Source organism: Lepidothrix coronata, unplaced genomic scaffold (genome assembly GCF_001604755.1).
Source record: "Lepidothrix coronata isolate B3197 unplaced genomic scaffold, Lepidothrix_coronata-1.0 Scaffold240, whole genome shotgun sequence".
Lineage (NCBI taxonomy): Eukaryota > Metazoa > Chordata > Aves > Passeriformes > Pipridae > Lepidothrix > Lepidothrix coronata.
In genome coordinates this window covers 256,253-278,306 of record NW_016690420.1, presented here as the reverse complement: position 1 = coordinate 278,306, position 22,054 = coordinate 256,253, and the positions used below count along the sequence as shown (strand labels likewise).

The window sequence follows — 22,054 nt, the reverse complement described above, 5'->3', positions numbered from 1 at the left end:
CCAAGTACTTGCTGCCATAGACAACACAAAATAAAAATCAGCAGAGATTTGAAAAATAAAATCATGCCAGACTTTTTTTTATTTTCTTTTGCTTGTGGCTCACAACTGGATGTAGCATCTTTATAATTTTGTAAAAGCTTTTTAGATTGAGTTTTTCTGGTCTGGTTTTCCCACCCTCTGACAAATAGTAACAACCTTCAGCTGGTATTACATCCTATATTTCACACTCCCAGCTCTCTAAATCCCACATTTCTGATTCTGTGAATGCATCAGCTACGGGAGCTGATGCAAGTGGCTGGAACCTCTGTTCATACTCTATAATCTAATGCACTTAGCGAGCCAATGAATATGTGTGAAAGGAGGGGCTTTCTGGCTGAGGGGCTCCGTGCAGGGGAACAGCTGTTGAACAGCAAAACCTTACCCAGAGCCAGGCACACACACTCACTCACATCCTCAGTGGCTTTGTGCATCCAGGTCTGCCAAGACAACTCCACCCACCCCTCCTCTCTCTGCAAAAAGTGAACAAACTAGCACAGAGAAACGTAAAGAAGACCAAATCTCAGCTGTGAAACATTTCAGCAGATCAGTAATGGCCTGGATCAGTAATATCTCCTGGTTAAACCACCTTGCTCTACAGGAAGAACGTTTCAGGGGGTACTTAAACAGCACTGAGGATTACTTAGCCTTCCTGTGTGGGCCCAGACGGAGCCACCTGTTCCTGCCCATGGCTTTGGTGTACACCCTGATCTTCATTGTTGGGGTGGTGGGGAACTTCTTAGTTTGCCTCGTAATCCTCAAGCACCAGAACATGAAGACCCCGACCAATTATTACCTCTTCAGTCTGGCGGTCTCGGACCTGCTCGTGCTGCTTTTCGGGATGCCACTGGAAGTCTACGAGATGTGGAGCAACTACCCCTTCCTGTTCGGGCCCGTCGGCTGCTACCTGAAGACAGCGCTCTTTGAGACGGTGTGCTTTGCCTCCATCCTCAGCGTGACCACGCTCAGCGTGGAGAGGTACATCGCCATCCTCCACCCCTTCCGTGCCAAGCTGAAGAGCACCCGCAGGCGAGCCCTGAGGACCATCCTGGCGCTCTGGGTCCTCTCTGTCCTCTTTGCCCTCCCCAACACGGGCACCCATGGCATCATGCTGCAGCATTTCCCCAACGGCACCCTGGTCCCGGGCTCTGCTACCTGCACTGTGGTCATGCCCTTGTGGATCTACAACTGTATTGTCCAGATTACTTCTCTTCTCTTCTATGCGCTGCCCATGGGGGTAATAAGTGTGCTGTACTATCTGATGGGGCTAAGAGTAAGTCTTACTCCAGCTGTGCTGTGTTTCCTTGGCTCATTCTTGTGTGTTTGTGTCTGTATGTGTCTTTCGAGTGCTTGCACCTTTTTCTTGCCCAGCTGGTTTCCCCCAAAAAGGCAGAAGTATTTCAAACCTCTGGAAAAAAAAGAAAAAAAAAAAAGTAGATCCAAATCCTTCTTTGGTGCAATCCTATTCTGAAATTAATGTTAGGGGATAATCTACCCCAGTCTTTTTATAAAAACTTACCATCACTGTTGCTCACATCCGAATGTCACTGAAACACCAAAGTCTGTGGATTGGTTCCAGCCTCTCAGAGATTTACACCTTTGCAGCAGGGACTAGAAGGAAATGTAGCAAAAGTAAAATGTGAAAAGAATAAAAACAAGCAGGCTAGTGATTGAATCTTGTGTATTATTTGTTTTCCCTTTTCTTGTGACTGTGGAATTTCCATTGCATTAGTTTCTTTTTCTCCTTGGTGATAATATTCACTTGTTAAAACTCACAAAGCTCTCATAAACTGAAATGGTACCTTATTGCTGCTGTTAGCAAATTAAGCAATCATTTCCTTATATAACTGCAGCACAGTTTCACCAGACTATCTTAGAGCTTATTTTCATTCTCTCTTCAGAAAATGAGTCTAGTTTTACCAAGTATCCATCATGTAAATGTGTAGATAAAACAATCAGTAACACAGTATTATAAAGCTGTGTAGCACAACTCTGGAATACACTGCTAATCGTAGCTAGTTGATGACTTTTTTTTTCCTCACACATTACAGATATTTTGAAAATATAAATACCATCTCATCACACTGGGTATAACTTAAAGTTTACAAAGATACGTCTGATCATATAGCAAAAAAGGGAGAGGAATGAACTTATTAAATAATGTGCATGAAACTCAACCAAATCTCTGCTGGTGTATATATAATTTTGTTTTGCTGGCTGACATTTACTGTTAACTGAAATTATACAGAAGCAACTTTTACTCTACCCAGGAAAAAAAACCAAGGATTAACTGCCAGAAATCCATAGCACACAACAGATCCTCAAAGCAGTGAATGGGTTAAATTGTCCACACTGCCCAGTGGCTGTTGTGGGGTCTTAATACGGTTTTGATGAAAATTTTGCAAAACAAGACCTGAAGGGAGGGAAAAATTTTGTAAATATGGATATTATGAAAAGAAAAAGAGAAATATCTGAATTGATAAAAAGAAGACTTGAAGATTGCAATAACTTCTATTTGCAGCATCAGACATTCCTATACCCCATCCCAGAAGAGAAGCTCGGTACCGAATGAAGGCTGCTCCCCCAGGACTTCTGTAAATTCACAGATACGTTCAAGCTGTCTCTCCTAAAGGCAGTAATGTTCATTGTTTGTGGGGTTTTTTTTCTGTATATCCAGCTCAGACTTTCAAATTTTAAACAGCATCCATCCTGACCAGATCTGCATTATGCTCCAAACTGCACTAGGCAAGATAATTTCATTTCTTCAACAGAAATGACAGAAGAATGATGTATATATATTGTTTTTCAAGAGGAGACACTTTTTATCTGCTCACGAATGATGAAACCTATGAAGCTTTAGCAACACTCTGTAGTCTCCTGAGTGCCATGTATCCCTCACAGAATGTAGAGGAAAAGCTCAGTGTTATTCCAAAGGTTGTACAACAGCTCAAATTCAGCAGTGACATAGCCCTTCCACATCCAGGCTTTGTAGAAAGGGCATTTCCTTGCCACAGTTTCTCCCTCAAGCTTTGCCAGTGCTCAGGATGCTCAGGAGAGTCTCAGGATGCAATAGAGAAAAAAATGTGGGACATGTCACATGTCATGAGAGGGCAGCAAACATGGGTCATAGGGTACCTGTGTTAATTTTAAATTTTATTCCTTGGAAAAATGAACAGATCCATCCGGCTGATTACCTCGTGATCAGTTACCTCATGATCTACTTGGGTATCGTTTTAAGGCTTGATGATTTAATAATAATTCATTGATGTGGTCAATAGATAGTTCCGACATCAGTATAAAGAAGAGGACACTGATGATTGCACTGCAGCCTCATTAGATTTAATTGTGGAAGCTTCCTTCTGCCTCTTTCATAGGGTTCTCACCACAGGTACCTTTAGGATCAACCCCTAAATCATCCAGGCTCTTTAAACCCGGTCCAGCTGCTGGACTACTGGTTGCAACCCATAGCCAAAAACCTGAGGAGGAAGAGGAGAAGGAGAAGATGAGATCATTGGGAAATGGCTGCTCATGGAAGTTAATCCCTGCAGTGCTGATAGAGATGGGGTGGGACTGTTCGGGAAGAAATCTGTGTTGCAGCAGGAGTCAGTGCAAGGTCCCTGTCCATTTCTTTCAAACTGATCTCTAAAAGAACACAGGGGTAGGTGCTTATCACTGCTTGTCTAAAAGTCAAACTTTATTTAACAAGGACTTTTGACAGTGAATTAAGAGAGTGGAGAGTCCACAGACATATTCTCCTACCCGCTTCAGACATCTGTGAGGGGATCTAGACAGTCAGATGACTTTTGCCTAGACAGGATGATTCTTCTGCCAAGGTTCAACACTTCTCTTAGTCTCTCATCCCCTCAATAATACATTGGACACACTGGAAATTTTTATTTCAGCTGTCTTTGAAGCAAGACAACTTACTCTTGCCAATGCATATCTGGTCCAGATTTAATCATCAAAATCTACTTTGCCCCCCAGATGCCCAGTTGTTAAAACCAAAATCATCTGTGGACAGTGACTGCCTTTGTTGAATTTCTGCAGAGCCCAGCACATCTCTGGAAGGGTCCATCCCCTTTCCATGGAAGTTTTCAGCAAACCTTGCCCCCACTGACACGTTCTCCTTTGCCATGGGGTTGAGCTAAAAGCACACTAAGGCTGCAGTGGAGCAGCAGATGGCAACAGCTTCAGCCAAACCCTCAGAACAATCACAACTGCAGGCTTTGGCATAAGCCTTGTAGTTTTTAAGTATTAATTTTTCCTTCAGCTGGAGAGAAAGTTTGTTCACCAATAGTGTCAGATAGGCCAAGGAGTTTACAGAAAACATTTCTGCTTTTGTAGAGTGGCCTCACTAGGTTTGCCTGGGGATACGTTAGGCCCTAATTTTACTCTACCTTCTGATTTCTGGTATGAAATCCTGTAGCTAATAAAGATGTGGGGGGGGAAATCCAATTTTCAGCTTCTTGCTCCAGTCACTTTTAATTCTTTTTCAGTGAAAGGGTAGTTTGCATCTCCAGGCAACCCTACACAGCCTCATACATCACAGTGATGTAAAAGTAACCACTACCTTGGCTGGAGTTCCCTCAAACCATTGGCATTCGCTCAAGTTACAACCTTTGCCATGGACTCATTTATTTATTTATTTTTCCTCCTTCTTTGTAATAATTCATTTTTTTATTAAACTCCAACTGCTGAGTTATTCTTGCTAGTTACACCTTCATCCCTTGAGGCTAAAGGGGAGCCTCCCAGCATCATCAAAATGACAGGAGGAAGGTGAAAAATAAAGATACATATGTCTCTGGTTTATTACAGCATCAGAACACTATATTCTCTGAGGCTTTGGACCATGCCTGGAATAGATTACTGTTGAGATTGAAAACCACTGAAGGTAAACTAGGGGGTTTAATCAATCTGAGCAGACGTTTGTCGCTACATGTGTTACAAATCAACTGAGGCTCTTCCTTAAGCAACTGTGGCTATGACTAAAAGTTACAAAGGCAATAATGTAAAACATGAGAGGCTGAATTGCACTATAATTGATTATAATCCCATTTACATGGTTTTCCATTTTATAAATAGAATAAAGAGAACATTGAAAAAAGGTCTTACGTGATCATCCTGAGAGAAAAGTATTATTAATCAGAAATCAGAAAGCAAAGTCGCAGTGTAAAAGGCAAAAGCAAATGGCACAATTAGCATGTTTTCACAAGACTTTTACAAATACAGAATGATTTCTATCTTTTTCCTCATTCCTTATATTCTCTCCCATGTAATTAAAAGTTTTTCTTCCAGTTTCTCTCAGTCAAAAAAGCATCACTCCAAAGCTGTTGGCTAATCAGAAGTTCCCACTTCAGGAAGCTGGGACCAAATATGCACTTTTCATACATGATCTCTTCTGTACTCAAAGCAATCCTGTTTATCTAGACCTGGTATTTTCATCACCAAAGCACCAGTGCTCTCACCATAAGCATATTGGGGAAGCAGTTCAGGGAGGATCAGATTATTGCTCTTTATGTCCATTTTTTAGAAGTCCAGGAAAAACTACTGGAGAAAACCTCACATTGTTGTAACTGAGCAGTATGTGGCTGAATCTGTGTATCATGCACCCCGGAGGTGCAGAGAGCATATTTGGGTTTTGTTCATTAGATGGGTTGAATATCAATTAGTCCAAACCACTCAGGGCACGAAACAAATTCCTTCGAATTTTACAGAGTTTTTTCCAATGATTATAACTGTGTTACACTGAGGACACTCTGTGTATTTTTTTTATCATTGGTTTGTGCTTAATTGTGGGGAACCCTATTAGGAAAATAAACAAACAGTATCTTGCCAGAAGAGAAAATAATGCCTAGCAAAATAGTGTTGAAATTGAACACAAACTGTGAACCAAATATTGACTCACTGAGGAAAAACAAGTGGGGAAGTGAAATACGAACTTGCTGTAAATATGCAGGTTCAGATGCATAAAATCTGCAGATTGTTTAGAATCTAAATGTTCAGTGTTTCTCTGGAGAAAAAAACGAAATTTAGACTTTTTTCAGTGAGTCCCAAGTTGCCCCCGGTTTTGCTTTCTCAAACTGCAATTATCAAAATATCAAGCAGGCTATGTCTGGTGGGAATGTGATCTCTTGTCTAAGCTCTCCTTTGGTTTCCCTCCTTCTGCCAGTTGAAAGGAGATGAAACTTTGGAAGTAGAGGAAATGGCTGTGAATGTTCAGAGACCATCCAGGAAATCAGTCACAAAGATGTTGTGTAAGTAGTAAGTCCTTCTGTGTTTTATTTACAGTGGACAGGAGGGTGACCAGGTCCTAAAGGGAATCAAGCAAATTCACTGGATACAAGAGTTATGAGTAGCTGTTATTTAAAAAAAAAAAAGGCTTATTGCTGTTTTATCTGGATTTATAGGGCATGGAAGTGAAACACCATGGGTATCTACCAAAAGATTCAGAAAGAAAATTTTCCTCCCCAGCATGAGAGGAGTTTGAGCAAACCTACATGGCAGATGCTTGCATGGCAATTCTCCAATATCCCTCACTCCAAACTGGCTCTTGCAGCCCTCTAGGGAGGATCTCTTTTTTTTTCCAGAGTGCAAATAGTCTATCTTGTACATTTATAAAGGATGCACATCTGTTTTGCATTACACCATGAGCTCTGCTAATGAGCAGAAATCACAGAACCACAAGATGGGTCAGGTTGGAAGGGACCACAGTGGGTCATCCGGTCCAATCTCCCTGTTCAAACCAGGTCATCCCAGAGCACACGGCATAGAATTGTGTCCAGACAGTTCTGGAATGTCTCCAGAGAGGGAGACTCCACAGCTTCCCTGGGCAACCTGTTCCAGTGCTCGGTCACCTGCACAGTGCAGAAGTTCCTCCTCATGTTCAGGTGGAACTTCCTGTGCATTAGTTTCTGCCATTGTCTCTTGTCTTATTGCTCAGCACCACCAAGAAGAGCCTGGTCCATCCTCTTGACACCCTCCCCTTCTGATACCCATACACATTAATGAGGTCCCCTCTCAGTTGTCACTCTTGAGACAATCCTGCCAAGCTACATCCATCACCTACTGCTGGCTTAATCACTTAGACCTTCAAAGAAAAGTTGGACCTAAGCAGACTTGCACATTGTATAACATTCAAGAGAATTTATGCCTTAATCACCTTGAAAGCATTCACATCACTTCCTAATTTAGGGCTGTCTTTAAGGCAAAGAACACCTTGCTACTGAGATGGTGTTTATGCAGGAAACATAAATCATTTTCACTATTTTCTGTAACATTATTCTTTCAGACACCTTAAGTCAGTGTCTGAACCAGGAAATTGTAATTTGAAGCCAGCCTGATTTTCAGTGCCTGGAATGGGTCTAGGTTCCATACGTGCCCCAACATTACCTGGCTGTTTCCTGCTCTGTTTGAATGTCACTGTGTGTGCATGCATTGGGTTATCCAACACAGAAACTAGCGGAAAGACTGTTCTTTTAGCTGGTAATGGTAAGACAAAAAGTATGGCAAAAGTTTTGAAACCATTAACATAATTTGTATATTTACTCTTTCATTCAGCTTTTTGAACTCTCTCTGCTCTCTGCAGGCTAGTGAACCATATGCCCCCATTACTGACCTGTTTTTCTTCTCCCCTTTCTCCATGCCAGTTGTCCTCGTGATAGTTTTTGCTATCTGCTGGGCTCCATTCCATATAGATCGACTTTTCTTCAGCTTTGTTGTGGAGTGGACTGAGCCTTTGGCTAACACATTCAACTTAATTCATGTGGTGTCAGGTAAAGCTTTCTTCTTCCACTTGCACAGGGACTGGGAAAAAAAAAAGTATTTGTGAATGGTTTACTTGGAATATGTCTTCATTTACTTTGTAGGTGACATGAGACATGCATGGAAAACCTTCTCAGGATTTGGTGGGCAGTGATGAGAATAGTGCCTGAATAAAAACTACATGCAATTTTCTGCAGCTTCCAAGATCTGGATGTCTTGTCCAATACAGTGTCTGAATATTCACAAAGAAGGAAAAAAAAGTATACCATGCAGCATTACCTGCTTTTCCTTCTTGGGAATGTTCAGAAGTGAAGCCTGCTGTTGTTCAGCTGCTTTTAACAAGTACACAGGAACAAGCATCATCCTCCACAGGGTCTCTGGGGCAACTGGGAAACCTTACCAAATGGCAAGACAAAAGACTTACCTGCTGCTCAGAATGGGTGATGAAACCAAATGTTTATGGCCTTGCCAACCATAAAATGAAGGCTTTTTCCAAAAGGAATCATATTCTCAGTCTGCCATGGGAAAACACTGAATGTGGCCATTAGGCAACTCAGACAAATCTGATCTTGTGCAGTTGTCCTGGTGTGTTGTAAGAAATTAGCTTCCCTTGGCTGGAAGTTGTCCTCTGACAGCTCTGATGGGGACACCAGCTGTGCAAACCCTGCTGTGGGGATGAGGGCAGTGCTGGAGGCAGGGCAGGGCAGCTCAAGAGAGAGCTGGTTCCTGAAGAGCTGGAGAGAGTGAGCTCCAATTAACAATCTCTCCCACTTTCTTTTCACTGCAACTGCAGTGTATGAGCTAATCTCGGTGAGACATCCCTCTGCCTGTGCCAGGAAGGCAGCAGGCAGAGCTCTGCTGTTGCTGTCTCCACCCTTGCACCAAAGCTTGGTGGAGCTGTATAGGCAATGAAGAGATTTTCCTCTTCTGAGATCGTTTCACACATAAATTAATCTCTCTCTCTCCCCCAGGCGTTTTCTTCTATCTGAGCTCTGCCACGAACCCCATCATTTACAACCTGTTGTCCCAGCGCTTCAGGATGGCTTTCCTCAGTGTGATTTCTCCTTGCTGTAAGCACTGGGCCCCTGAACATCCCACTTGCAAGATTTCTGCCCAGAAGAGCATGTTTGTGATTGAGGGTCACAATCTCATGGACTCTGCTGAATACATGAGTGCCCCTGGCACACACAGGACATCTGTCAGCAGTTCTCAGCTCTCCACTGGTCTGTGACTTTCCATGTGATGATCCAGGTGAGAGAGAAGTTAAAGAAAATTGCTTTAAGAAAACAAAAAGAGAAGAGGCCTTCCTAAAAGACTGATTTCAGCAAGAAAAGATTGGAGAAGTGTCTCATTGAGTAAATTAAGGAGAAGATTGTATTTAACATATGTTTGAGAAGCACTATATTACACTTGAGCTAATAGTAGGGATGGGAATCTCAGCTTGCTCACTGCAAGCTGTGCCAGTGAAGAGCTGCTTTTAAAAAGTGAGACACACTCCCAATGTTACCAGCAGAGGAGAGAGACACAGCTTAGCCAAGTCTTATCAAATGGCCTTTTGTGCACCAACCTAAACATCAGCGTTTACTTACTTTGAAATGAGGCAACTTGCTGCATAAGCCTTATCTATATCTAGGTTTGGGTAAGCCAGTCCTGCTTCTCTCTCTCATGACCTTCTCCAGGTATGGCTGTTGCAAACCTCTCTTGTCAACATGAGCAAGTAGGCAAGAATGAGAGCAGCTCTGAGCTGGGCTGATAGGCATCAGAAACCAGTAATAGCTATTTCTGGGCCAGAAGAATCAGGGAGCCAGTAATTGTAAAATAAACACAAAGCAAAACCTTTGCTTTCTGAGCAAGGTAAAGATCTGGGTGGGGGGGAGTGATTAATGCAGCTGGTGGGGGACATCTGCCCAGGGAATGTGCATCAGACAGTTTTATTTTTGCCCATCCACCTTTGCATGTACAAATGGGTAGGTCCCTGCTATACCCCATTTCCTGCTGTTTGTGAGAACTTCTTATCATTGCTTCAGCTTCAGATACTTATGTGTTGTCTCCACCAGTGGAGCCTTGTGGTTGTGCTTCAGCAGATTTCACACCTGCCTGTACCAGGTGGATTGCAAAGTCAGAGATCTACATGGATCCAGGAAACAGCCTGGACAACATTGACAACACAGGGAACTGAGGCAAACCTAATACAAAGGTAATAAAAACGGGAATTTTGCAGTGATACTGCAACTACTGAATTCAGATTTTGCCATAAAACACAACATAGGTCCAAAAAACTTTCCTGCATCCCAGTTGTGCAAACAGGTCCTGAAGGCAGCACACTTACATCTGAGCTGATGAACTGATGAGCTCTGCTGACTGCAGGGACAGGATGCTACAGACTTGTGTCAAAGGAGGTCAGGGGGAATCCATTACATGACAAAGAATTCTGTAAGACTCTCTGTCCCAAGTTTCAAAGCCTGTTCATTGTGTTTCAGAGAAATGCCTCCCCTGTGCCCCCTGACACAGGGCTTGGTTTAGCCACTGCTCTGGGCTCAGGCTTGGCACGCACTGCCACAGAAAACCATCCCATGTGTGTTGTCAAGGGACTGGGAGTTACTCTCATAGTCAGAGTACACAGAGTTATCACAACGAATAGGAACATTAGTTCCTGAAAGATGATACACTGTATGCATGAAGGCTTATTCCAGGTCACTGGGGATCCAGATGACACTTCCCATCACAGGTGGAAGGGGCTGTACTCCTTTTCCGTGGCTTCTTATTTTATTTCCCCCAAAGTCTTCTGTTTGTCTCTCTCTGTGGGACTCTGAGGTGAGGTGAGACCTGGGAGGCTCATGGAAGCTGGTGAGTCATCTTGCCCTGTAGCACAAGGGGAATTTTAGACCATGTTTTCTCTCAGACCCATTTTACCATCTGCAGTCTTGTCGAACAAGCCATGGAGAGGGTAAGAGCTACACGATAGGCCTGCAGAGATAAGGTAATTCCTGTTCCCTGAAGACACAGCTGAAATGCTTTGCCACCCCCAAGTGGACACTTGCGTTTTATCATTAACATTTCCATTTCCAACCAGTTTTGCATTATAATTTTTCCCTCTGCCAGACGTAAAAGTGTGATTTCCCTCTGGACTTGCTGTACCAGTGGTGCCTTGCTGCCTGTGAGCTGCCCAGGTCTCTGTTCTCCTGCTGGGCTCTGAGCTCTGTGCTCCCACTGACTGTGCTCCCACAGGCTGGGGGCCACCTGGGCAGAGCCTGGGCTGGATTTCCTCCCTCACTGAGCTCAGGAGGTTATCCTCCTTATCCCAGCTGTGTTCCACTGAAAGCAGGTCTTCTCTGATGTCCTAGACACCCACCCATGAGGAGATGGTGTAGTTTGACATACTCACACATCCACCATACGATGGAGACGTTCCTCTATGGGATTTTGTGGCTCTTTGGATGCATTTTATGCATTTAGGACCAGATGGCATTTTGTGTTGGTGCACAGAGAGCCAGCCATGAGTGACGCCGCTCTCTCCTCTCTTTATGGGAGAATCCCAAGCTTTGGCTGCAAAGCTCAGGGTGGATAAATGCACCTCATGACTTGCAGATGAGCACACAGATCTGCAGACAAGGTTGGGCTGTGAAGTTGTAGGGTGAAGATTTTGTGTGGTCTTAGACAAAACAGCCACATTTTTGTTCCCAAGGAGGACATAGGGTTTTGTGAGTAAGGGGAAGAAGGGAGTGGGAGGAATGTGCATGGATGGGGAAATTTTAGAAGAGAAATAGTGAGAAGACAATCATCAGGAACTCACCTGGGTATGAAGTAATTTATTCTTTTGTCCTAAAAGGAGTTTTTATCACATTTCATTTGGTGTCAGTCAAAAGAAGTGACACTCATAACCAGAAATTACTGGGCTTTTTTTGGCTAAATATCAAAACCAGAGATGAAAACATTTAGGTTTGCACCAAATCAAACCTTCTGTGAAAGTGTTATTGGGAGAGACATGTCAAAATTCCTCTAAATTCTGATAAAATAAATGCAGTGGAGAAAGTATGGACTGACTGGAGACTCCAAGTTAAGTTCCCTGTGACTGCACAGCTCAGTACTCTTCATTCCTGAGGGATGCACTTTGTCTCTACAAAGTAGTCAATGTCCACTAGAGGCTTTTCTTCCTAAAAGGTTGGTGCTTGAGTTATTTATCACTCTGCTCTGATATTTACTTGGCTGCATTTTGGAAGCTGAATCCAAACACGAAAAAACGGGAAGATGGATAGAGATGTCATGAAAGCCGATTCTATTCCTTTATTTATACATTAACCAGCTTTCATAGCCAAGTGCTGAAAAATGTTGGCAACTGGTTGAGAAAAATTCGTGTTGCAAGAAAACAGAGAACAACTCACTTTCCTCCAAAGTGGTCCAGTGTGATGGAACTGTATTTATTTGAAATCAAGCGTGTCTTCCTAGACAGAACTGTCTATTGATTTATTTCTCTGCTTCTCTTTCCCTCTGGCAAACATGCAAGTGTGTGAGCAGAAAGTGTGGAGAGCAGGGGCAGTACTGTGAACAAAACATGAATAGTCTGAAATGTACTGCAAGGAAACACTCAAAGGAGAGAAGAATTGTGTTCATCACCAGTGAGTGATACTGTGATCTAATGCCAGATTCAGTTGGAAAAGACACCATGACAGCAGGTGGACAATTCTGCTAAGTTTACCCGAAGAGTTTCTGAACACTACTGTGTTTTGAAGTGTTTCAGCCACAGCTTACCAGTAAAACTAAATGTACACTTCAGCTGCAGAGCTGATTATATGTATCTGTGTGTAATATGAAAATAAATATACTAGAGTCTCTCTTCCTAGGCCTGGTCCATCTTCCAGCAATCCTCAAGCTTCTTGTTTCTCCCTTAGATTTCATGTGAGTAGCAGAAGGTGGAGATTCCCCAGAGGCAAGAACCTCACCTGGAGAGTCAAGGGTTGCTGATTTTCTTACACATTTCATTCCATTTACATTTAGATTAGTCAACAGCCTGCTTAGGTCACACCCCAGACACCAGAGAGCTGAGCTCATTTGCCACCAGAAGTAGGAGGCTTTCTGTTACTGTCTAGATTTATTGAAACCCTAAAAAATTGCAGCTGATATTTTTAAGGCAAATTATCTTAAATCCATTTAGTTTTTAAAGGATTCATTTTAGGTGTATGGAAGCTGTTGGAATAATTTGCTTTCCAGTAGGATAGCTAATTCTTGAATTAAATACTGAGGTGTTTACTGTAAAAGCCCAAATAACTTTTTTCATGCATCCTCAGCTTATACTATGTTATGCAATGCAGCAAGTTCCTCCCCAGACAAATAGGCTTTTGTTTGATTTTTTGGCTAGAAGTGGGCTTTCCAGAAGACCCTTTGACTCAGATATCTATAAGATGAAGATCACCATCAGAGGAAATCTGTATTCCTCTTCTAGTCAAATGAGGGGGGGGGAAGCCATGCTAAAATCAATTTATCTGATCTATTTCAGTCATCTACCTTAGGGGTTTTACAGGTAGTTTTTATGCATATCTTTTATGATTGAAAAACACAGCTAGGCAGCCAGATACAGGTCACCTTGAAATGATGTGTGTTCTTTGTTGCAGAGCAGATATGTTTATCAGACCCTTTCAATTTGTTTCATTTCTTCAGAACCCAAGAGCCTCCCTTAGAAATGACTCACTAGGAAAATCATGCTCTAAATGAGCAAAAGAAATGGCTAACAGCTAATTCACCTCTAAACAGTGTAAGAACAGCATCCTCAGGGCTTCACCTACCATTTTGTTTATTGATCTGGGGTTGGTGCCTCTGGGACACCTGGACCAAGCTCTCACAAGGTGGGGAAATTCCAACAGAGCTCTAGCACTTGTAGGGTTTGCAGCATTGGTTTGCAAGCTTGCAGTTTTCTTTCCCTTACTTCTATAGGAGCTGGCAAGGGTAGGAAAGATATCTGTCCTGCCAGAGAACGTGCTAAACACCTGCCTGAACTCAATGGAAAGTCTCCAAAGAGAAGTTTTTTCATGCTGCTGTTGACTGCAGTGCAGGTGGGTTGGGCAGCACTGAGCAACTGCAGCAAAAAACTACAAGACTCAAGGTTTTGAAAAACAGAAGAACTCACCAGACTTTCTGTGAGGAAGGAAATAAAGCACTAACACAGGAACTCGGAGGTATAGTTACTGTTTATTTAACCATGTACAGACTGGGGTTCATTAGTTGGCTTGGTGGGAAGTCCTAAATGCAGAGGGTTTTTTTGAATGTGAACAAACTTGGTTAGTACCACAAAACTCAGCTTCCCCCAAGTCCTGCACCACTGATTCCTGCCAGCTCAAGTTACCTGCTCCTGCAGAAAAACAGACCACAGAAACAGCAACACATTTAAATTTACATCTCAGTATCAATGGCAGGACCCTCTGTTGGAACTTAGACACATGTAGTATGCTCTGGGGTGACAATCCTCAGCTGCTTCCCAGTAACCATCTGTCTCCCTGCTCTTAGCTTAAGATGATGCAAATCAGTTTATGTTCCTGCATACAGCAAAGATGAACAGGCAATTGTCACTGGCCCAGATACATCCAGTTTGCTTATGTATCCCAGTCCCAAGGTGAGGGGCTGAGTCATGTGGAGCTTTCTCTCTCTGCATATAACACTAAATAGTCCCAAAGTTGGGTCTTATGGCAGCCTACCAATTCCCAGTAAACCCACTGCACTCCCCCAAGAGGCAGCAATGACTGCCAGACATGATTCAGCCTCAGCACACTCCAGTTTTCACGTGTCTCTTGCATTAACAGCAAGGAGCTCTCATATAAGTGTTAGCCTCAGTCTGGTTCCTTCCAGTCTCATTTCTTTCCCTATCTCCCCCTCCTGTGAGGAACAGGTATATTGAAGGATCATCTCTCCTCCCCATCCAGCCTGTCTTTTTGCTGCTAAGAAATTCCACTAAGGATTGAGTCTTTTCACTGCAACTTTATTTGCCAGCTGTAGGGTTTTCACACTGTATTTGTATTCCAGTCCCGATTTCAATTACCTGGCTAACCTTTTCAATTTTCACAGAGAGTGAGAATCAGAAAACAGCAGGTCCTTTATTACAGCTCACACTGGTGGGGAGTGCTTCACCCCCCTTCCCTCCCCCGTGTTTGCAGGAAAGCTCTGTCAAATTCAAACAAACTCATTGATAATAACTTGTCTATTTACTTATGCTTTGCTGACTGTTAAGTATTCTGGTCCCTTCTACAGACCTCTCTTCCATCCTCCTTTTAGCTTGAACATATTATATTTTACAACATTTCTAAAAGCCAAGGAGAAACAGTTTTCACACTTCACCCTGATGCCTGACTCCAGTGGAAATTCTCACCAGTCTCAAACACTGGAGAAGGTAAAAGCCTTGTGTTTCAGGAGGGTCTGTTTGCTGATCTTTGATAAGCAAGACATGGTGGTGGCCAGTCCTTATGTCCAGGTCTCAGGGCACTTCCCAGTGGAGGCTCAGGGCATTGGAGGGGTTCCCTCAAATGAAGAGGCAAGTCAGGCACAGGACACCACTCTGCTGATCCCAAAGCCACTGCTCTGCCACTAAATTGTCCTCACCAGAGCTGTTACCTTTTTTGCCTTTCTCAATTTTTGAAGTCATACCCCTCTTCTTATCTCCTTTATTATTCTAAGCTCTTGATCTAGCCTGTGGTCTTTCTGCCCCATGACTCATCCATCCAGATTCTAAAAATTATTTATTTGATTGGGGAGGGGTAAGGATTTAGTACAATAGACCTGTTTCTTAGCAACACCTTCCCATCTTTCTTACTCTTCTTTTGTTATTTCCATCTCATTATCTTTTCCCATGTTCAACCCCAAATTAACTTAATTACAGACAGATTTCATATCTCTCTAAACCAGAAGGGGCACTTGTAAAACATCCCTCCAGTCAATAGTAAATGAGGGCCTTGGCCTATGCTAAGTAGGCTTTTGGAAAGGCAGCTCAGCTGTGCCTGTCCTGCTCCCCCCAGAGACCTCTCCTGGTTGCTCCTAACTCCTGCTGTTCCTTTGAGCTGCTTTTAAGTGAGGCACTTCTTCTATCCATTTTGCAGCCAAGTTCATTGCAACCCCTGAGCTCCACAGCAGACATCTGTATAAATCACCAGGTGAATGCTTCTCCTGTGCAGATGCCAAGGGCACTGCAACCTTTCCACTTTCTCTTGCCGTATTCAGACCCAAGGGAAGTGCCTTGCTTCAAAGTCTCTGCCTATTGGAATATGTCCTGGGTGCAAATCTGAGATAAACCTGAGATACAATGAGTCTGAACATTGGATGCACTCGATCCAGGATGACCTCTGATTACTCACACGTTGGTAGGTCAAAGATCTCTCTTGGTTAATGCAGCTCTGGTTGCCCAAAAGTCATATACTGAGGATAATTCTCTCCTCTGAGACAAAAATATACCAACTGGACTAGATCCAAGGCAGCCCCTCTTACCTCATCCTCTCCTTAGTCTGTGATACCAGGTTTCCTTTGGATATCAGGAGTAAGATCCATCTCTAGCAGCTGCTGCATTTATCACCCTCTCGTAGATAAGGTTGTACTGCTGTTGCTTACCGTGCACAGAAGTTCTCCACTGGCAGAGGAAACACCTTCTTCCTTCTGCTGGAGGTCAGGTAGCTATTACCCAGTCAGGACACCTCTTCCTAAATCCATCAAGTGATTCCTCACTGTCAGAAGCAGGACACTGCACTGAGAAGAATGAGGAGAGATCTGTATTTACACAATAAGGAAAGCTCGTCAGAGATCAGCCACCAGTTGAACTGTGCTGAGGGCACATGAAACACTATGAAACTATCTATAAAGACATAAGGGAAACTAAACTCCCACCAGCAATATAAAAGGCAGGGAGGGTTCTGTGGCAGCTATGAGAGGAATCAGTGATCTGTGTTTCTACCATTAGAAGAGGACACCTATGGTTTCTGGAAAGGAAGGAAAGCCTGGTTAATTATGCAGATGGTTCCCCCTCATTCAGGTGAGCATTTCTTCCCAGCTGTTTGCTGCCCTGGAAAGTAGAACCACAGGTTAAATTGGGATGTGCTTCCCCACCATCACCCTGCAAAGGGGGAGTTGCAAATCATGCATGTGTACTGGAGTGAACCAACTCGAATGCTGGCAGCAGTGGAGCTACAGAACAAGCCTTGCTGGGTCTCTGGTGGCTGATCCATGCAGCTGGTGGGGATGCTGCAAACTCCACAGATGTGATGAGACTATAGCACATGAATCGCAGTCAGGTCCTCATCCTTAGTCCTGGGCTTTCCAAAAGACAGAGCCTCCTTTGGAATGAAACTCTACCCCTTCAGGCTCTTTCCTTTCTCTTTTGCCCCTTTCTTGCTCATCACTTTGGTCTGTATGGAGAGAGGCCATAGGTAGGATATTTCCTCCTTACTTCATGTGGGCATTTGCAGAATTATTTACCTCAGTTGAACTATGTTGCATTTACCAGCTCAGCAGGAGACTGACCAAGGTCTGTGTTTAGGCTGGAAATGTCTGAAGAAGACAAGGAGCAAATACCTGCCCTGAAATCTGAACATATGTCTTCTAAAAAGCATTTGTACACATCTTCCCCGAATTTACAGTCCAACCACACTAGTCAGTGCCCACTGGAGGTCAGTCGTGTGCCATGGAAACCTTTGTGGGAATGAGGCACTGGGGTGCCCAGTGATTTCCAGAAGCCTTGGACGCTCAGCCTGCATTTGTGGTGCACAAGACACCCCAAGAGAAAACCTGTCCCAGCTCCCTCGGTGTTGATTTGTGATTTAGAGACTCTTCGTGTTTCCATTTCTTTTGTCCCCTGCTCAGAAGAATCCAGTGCCCTGTTGCTGGATAAGCTCAGCAAGAGAGATGCATGTGCATTCAGTGCAGGCTCACAGACACCCAGGGTGCTCCTCAGGTCCCAGCCAGCCTGTGCAGTGCTAACACTTCATCCAAGCCACTTTGAAAAATACTCTTATTTAGGGGCAATTCTCAGTCTTTTGAGTTTGTTTCACAGGGCATGGCAGCATAATTATATACAAGTTGCACACTCTGGATGAGAGATCAGGATATTGATGCACAACCAACACAAGTACAAGCCCAGATATACCTAATTCAGAGTCATATTCGCTGCCAGTGCCTATAATAAAGAATTCCTACACTGAATCCCATTCAAAGGGTCACTTCCTCCTATTCCTTCTATGAGATCCTCCAAGAAGGCCTCAACAAATATTTGACCGGGAAAAAAACACTTAAGCTAAACATTTTGATAAAAGAGATTTCCCCTGCCAAAGCAAAACAAATCAAAATAATAAATAAATTTTAAAAATCCATGTTTTTACTACAGGATCCCACAGATGCCAGCACAAATGCACGTCTGGCTGTGCCAAGTGAAGTCAGCTCTTGGTAACTCTTATGCCTATAAAAAATATAGGCATCAGTATGGTCTACATAGAAAATGGAGACTGAAGTGCTCAGTATGTGCCCCACACATATTCCTTATTTCACTTTCATGGTGACTCAATTTTTCTCTCTAAATCAAGGATGGCAGAGCTGTTCTCTGCCCTGTTTCCAGTCAGGCCTCATCTGGAGTGTAGCATACACAACATCCACACATTCACTGAAGCTCAAGGCTGAAATGAGAGCCAGCAGTGAATAAACCATTTGCTGTCCCCCGCTACAAGCAGCCTGAAGCAGATATTTCTTGTGCTTTGCTATAACAGTTAGAGAGTCATTCCTTTTCTGCTATTTTTCTAGCACAGCAATAGAAATATTGACCTCCACCACTGGCTTCTTTCCTGCGAAAGATAGTTATCCTTTGGTGTTAAAAAAACTGCAATTATGCATTCTAAACAACCAGAGAATCACAAGGGTTGAGGTACCTTCTGATCTCTTATCACCTTTGCATGTAGAGCTGAAATAGGGTTAGTGAGGAACAGAGGACAAGCCTCTCATGATGCCTTCAGTATTCACTACTAAAGCTTTGGTCCTCCCTCTCAAAAGTCATAAGTTTTCATTTCTCTTTGTTTTGCTTTTTTTTTGGTAGTGGTGATGGTTTTTTTGCCCCCCTCATCCTTTGCTGCAACATCTGTGCTACGTACTACAGCGGAAAATATGACATATTTTCACCTGGCTGTTTGGGAGCTTTGCAACTGATGGTTCATTACCACTTTCTCATGAGATATTTATTTTCTTATGAACATTTTGTACCTTCACAGATGGGACTGAACCACTTACTGCTATCAATAAATCACAATAGCTAAAGCCCTGGTTTACTGCCAGGCTGGACCAACTGTGGAATTTAAGCATGCTGAAGACAAAAGCTTTGAACCAGGGATATATTTAGGTGTTCATATTTAAAGAAGGATTGGAAGGACAGGAAGAGTTTAGAAAGTATATAGGTAAAAAATAGCTGTATGGAAGCAGGACAGCTGCTGGTCTCTGTGAGAAGGACTCAACTTCATACATTTTGCCTCATTTACTCCATCGATCTGCCCAGCACATTTTGGAGTAAGGATTTGCTCAACCTTTCTGGAACCATCTCTCTCCCCCTCTCTGTCCCATGCCCCAGCTGCCCTTGCTCTTCAGGGCTGCAGGCTCAGTCCTCTTGATGACCCAGTGATGAACTTCTGCCCCGAGCATCACTGGATAAAAAAAATCCCTTTGCTGAAACACTGAGGGGTACTGGTGCATCACTGTTCAATTATGCTCTGAGGGAAGTAGTGCTTGCTTTAGAAATGCTAAAACAAAAGGCCTTATGGATATTGAGGAGGTTTTTGTTAGTTTGATTCTGGCAGAAGCAGCTTCTCGATCCATTTATCAAGCTGCCTGCAGCTCCCATTTCAAGGCTGATGAAGACATAATAAACAGTAAGCCAAAAAAAAAGTCCTTTGAAAGGTGCATCCAGAGCAGTTAAATAAACAAAAGATTGTGGGGGGAGGTGGGGGTGAGAAAGAAGAAAAATTGTCAGTGCAAGTTTTGGCTTTCCTCTGCTGTCCATTTTACAGCATAAATTTAAATAAATGAATAAAACAGGTTGGTGGAATCACTTTTTCATTCTCAAATTCACTCTATAAAAATTTCTGTCTGTGAATTCATCTTTCCACAATGGCTCATGTCTTGCCAGCTACCCTCCAAATTGCCCTCCAAACTGCCACTTTGAAATTTTTAAGCATTTCCATCAGACTCTGCACAACCCAGAGTTTCTCTGAAAAAGCACCTGTATTCCTGACTGATGAAAACTCTCTAAGGAAACTCCTGTGCAATAAACCTCGACCCTGATAAGCACTTGGATGCCAGTTAGCTCAGGTGATCCCAAGCATTATACTGTTCCCTTCCCCTGCCCATACAGAGGTGACCTTGGAATTTGCACTAAGCTTTAGTCTTCCATAGAGGAGATATTGCTCCTGCACAGATCCCTGGAGGTTTGAGTCCTAAATTAGCTGTCAACTGTTTTTCTGGGTACAAGGACAGCCTTTGGTCACGTTAGGATTAATTGTCACTTGCCATGTTCTCTTTTCCATTTGGATCCATGGATATCAGGCAAGCTGGGAGCCTCCTCCAGTCCCTTGCTGGATGTTTTGTCCATTGATCTCTGGCATGTGGCAGTGAAGTTATTGCACGTCTTCCCAGAGCATTTTGGTTATCAAGACCTGATGGATATTCAGACTGGATGTCCAGGTATGAGTTTCCACATTCTTCTTCCAGAAGCTGCCACCAGGTTTCTTTGAATTGCAGGAACTTTTCTTCAGGTCTGATTCTTTCTTCGATGATTTGGGTTAAGATTCATGGACTTCAGCAGATATCATAAAGATCCTGCCAGCAATAGAGAGAACAAAGAGGGAGTTGCAGACAGAAGAAAACATTGACAGATGAGACAAGGCAAAAGAATCAGAGGAAAGCGGGGAAAAAAGACGAGCCCAGAGGAACAAAGAGGAGAACTGAAAAGTAAACAGAAAAAAACTGTTAAAGAATTGCAGTAAGGACAAAAGTAAAGAGAAGAAGAGGAAGGGGAAGGGGAAGGGGAAGGGGAAGGGGAAGGATGGGTGAAGACAGAAAAAAGGATGAGAAATATGCATATGGAAAAATACATGCTGTTTTTTATTAATGCTTCACCAGATGGAAACAGTATCAACAATAATAGAACCTCTGAGCTCCAGAACAATAGGTGAAATAATTCAAGCACCACTTTCAGATTAAAAAACAGTGAAGGGAGTTTGATTTATTTCCCAGCTTTTCTTTTCCTTCTCTATATATAGAAAATAACCTCATCTGCTTACTCACGTTCTGTGGCTCATCACCACAAAAATATAAATAAAAGAATGAAACCACCCTTCAGTGAAGACAGAAAATAAATCAGAGGCCTCAGTGCTTTTTCATTGTTGCAGCTGGGTCCTGTCTTCACATTTATTTATCTTTAAATTTTCCCTTGCACTCTAGAGACCATATCCCATAAAATGCCAGGTTAACAAGTTAACCATGAATAATTCATGAGATAATTATAAAACATTTACACCAGAACATTATTATCTTGCAACTAAAAAAAACCCCCAAATACTTAATGTCCTCCAACGTTGATGGCAAACCTCTTGTGACTGCAACGTTCTTTATCGCTAAAATTAAATTGAATTAATCTTCGATCTGCTTTGGTGCCTACTAGCACAGAATCACAGGAAAAAAAACACCCCCAGATGATATGGAAACACAAAAATACATATATATATACAAAAATACATATATATACACCTGTGTGTGTGTGCTTGCACACACACATATGTGGGATTCTGAAACACACCCACAGAGGAGATTCAATTTCCATTTTCCTCCCCCAAACAGACTCTGAGCATGAGGGATATAAACTTTCATGCTGAAGGGATGGATTCAGAGCTTGATGCTGGCTTGTTATGACCCACACACAGGCACACACACACTGTTCTAGGCACAGCTCTTTCCCAGACTGAAGAGACAGAGCCGTGCATGTCGTGAGGAGTTGTGACTCACGGTGACAGCCTGTCTCTCACAAGTGCAGATATAAGCACACGTGGAGAGGACACACACAGAGCTGCACTACTCTGTGCCATACACCAAGGGTCTGTGGTTTACAAGGTTTTCCTTCTCATATCCTTCCACTGCAAAGGTGGTCTCTGGTCAGATTCCATTCCCAAAGTAAGCCTAGAGCTTACTTTGAAATTAATATAAGAATAAATTTCAGTTTTACTCTGGTATCACCAAGATCAGGATTTTGCCTTGTATACAC

At 43.0% G+C, this 22,054-nt stretch overlaps 1 protein-coding gene across 1 annotated transcript; it reads left to right on the top strand.

Annotated features, from left to right (window-relative positions):
- Nucleotides 1-411: 411 nt before the first annotated feature.
- On the top strand, nucleotides 412-9,051 carry NMUR2 (neuromedin U receptor 2). The gene is made up of 4 exons (XM_017834776.1): nucleotides 412-1,309; nucleotides 6,206-6,290; nucleotides 7,683-7,808; nucleotides 8,769-9,051. The coding sequence occupies exons 1-4, from the start codon at nucleotides 590-592 to the stop codon at nucleotides 9,026-9,028; spliced, it is 1,191 nt and encodes a 396-aa protein (XP_017690265.1). The 5' UTR covers nucleotides 412-589; the 3' UTR covers nucleotides 9,029-9,051.
- The last annotated feature ends 13,003 nt before the right edge of the window (nucleotides 9,052-22,054 follow it).

Coding starts and splice junctions, on each gene's coding strand:
- NMUR2 (XM_017834776.1), top strand. CDS start 590: ATGGCCTGGATCAGTAATATCTCCTGGTTAAACCACCTTGCTCTACAG. Junction 6,291..7,682: donor ATCAGTCACAAAGATGTTGT/GTAAGTAGTAAG, acceptor TCTCCATGCCAG/TTGTCCTCGTGATAGTTTTT. Junction 7,809..8,768: donor CTTAATTCATGTGGTGTCAG/GTAAAGCTTTCT, acceptor TCTCTCCCCCAG/GCGTTTTCTTCTATCTGAGC.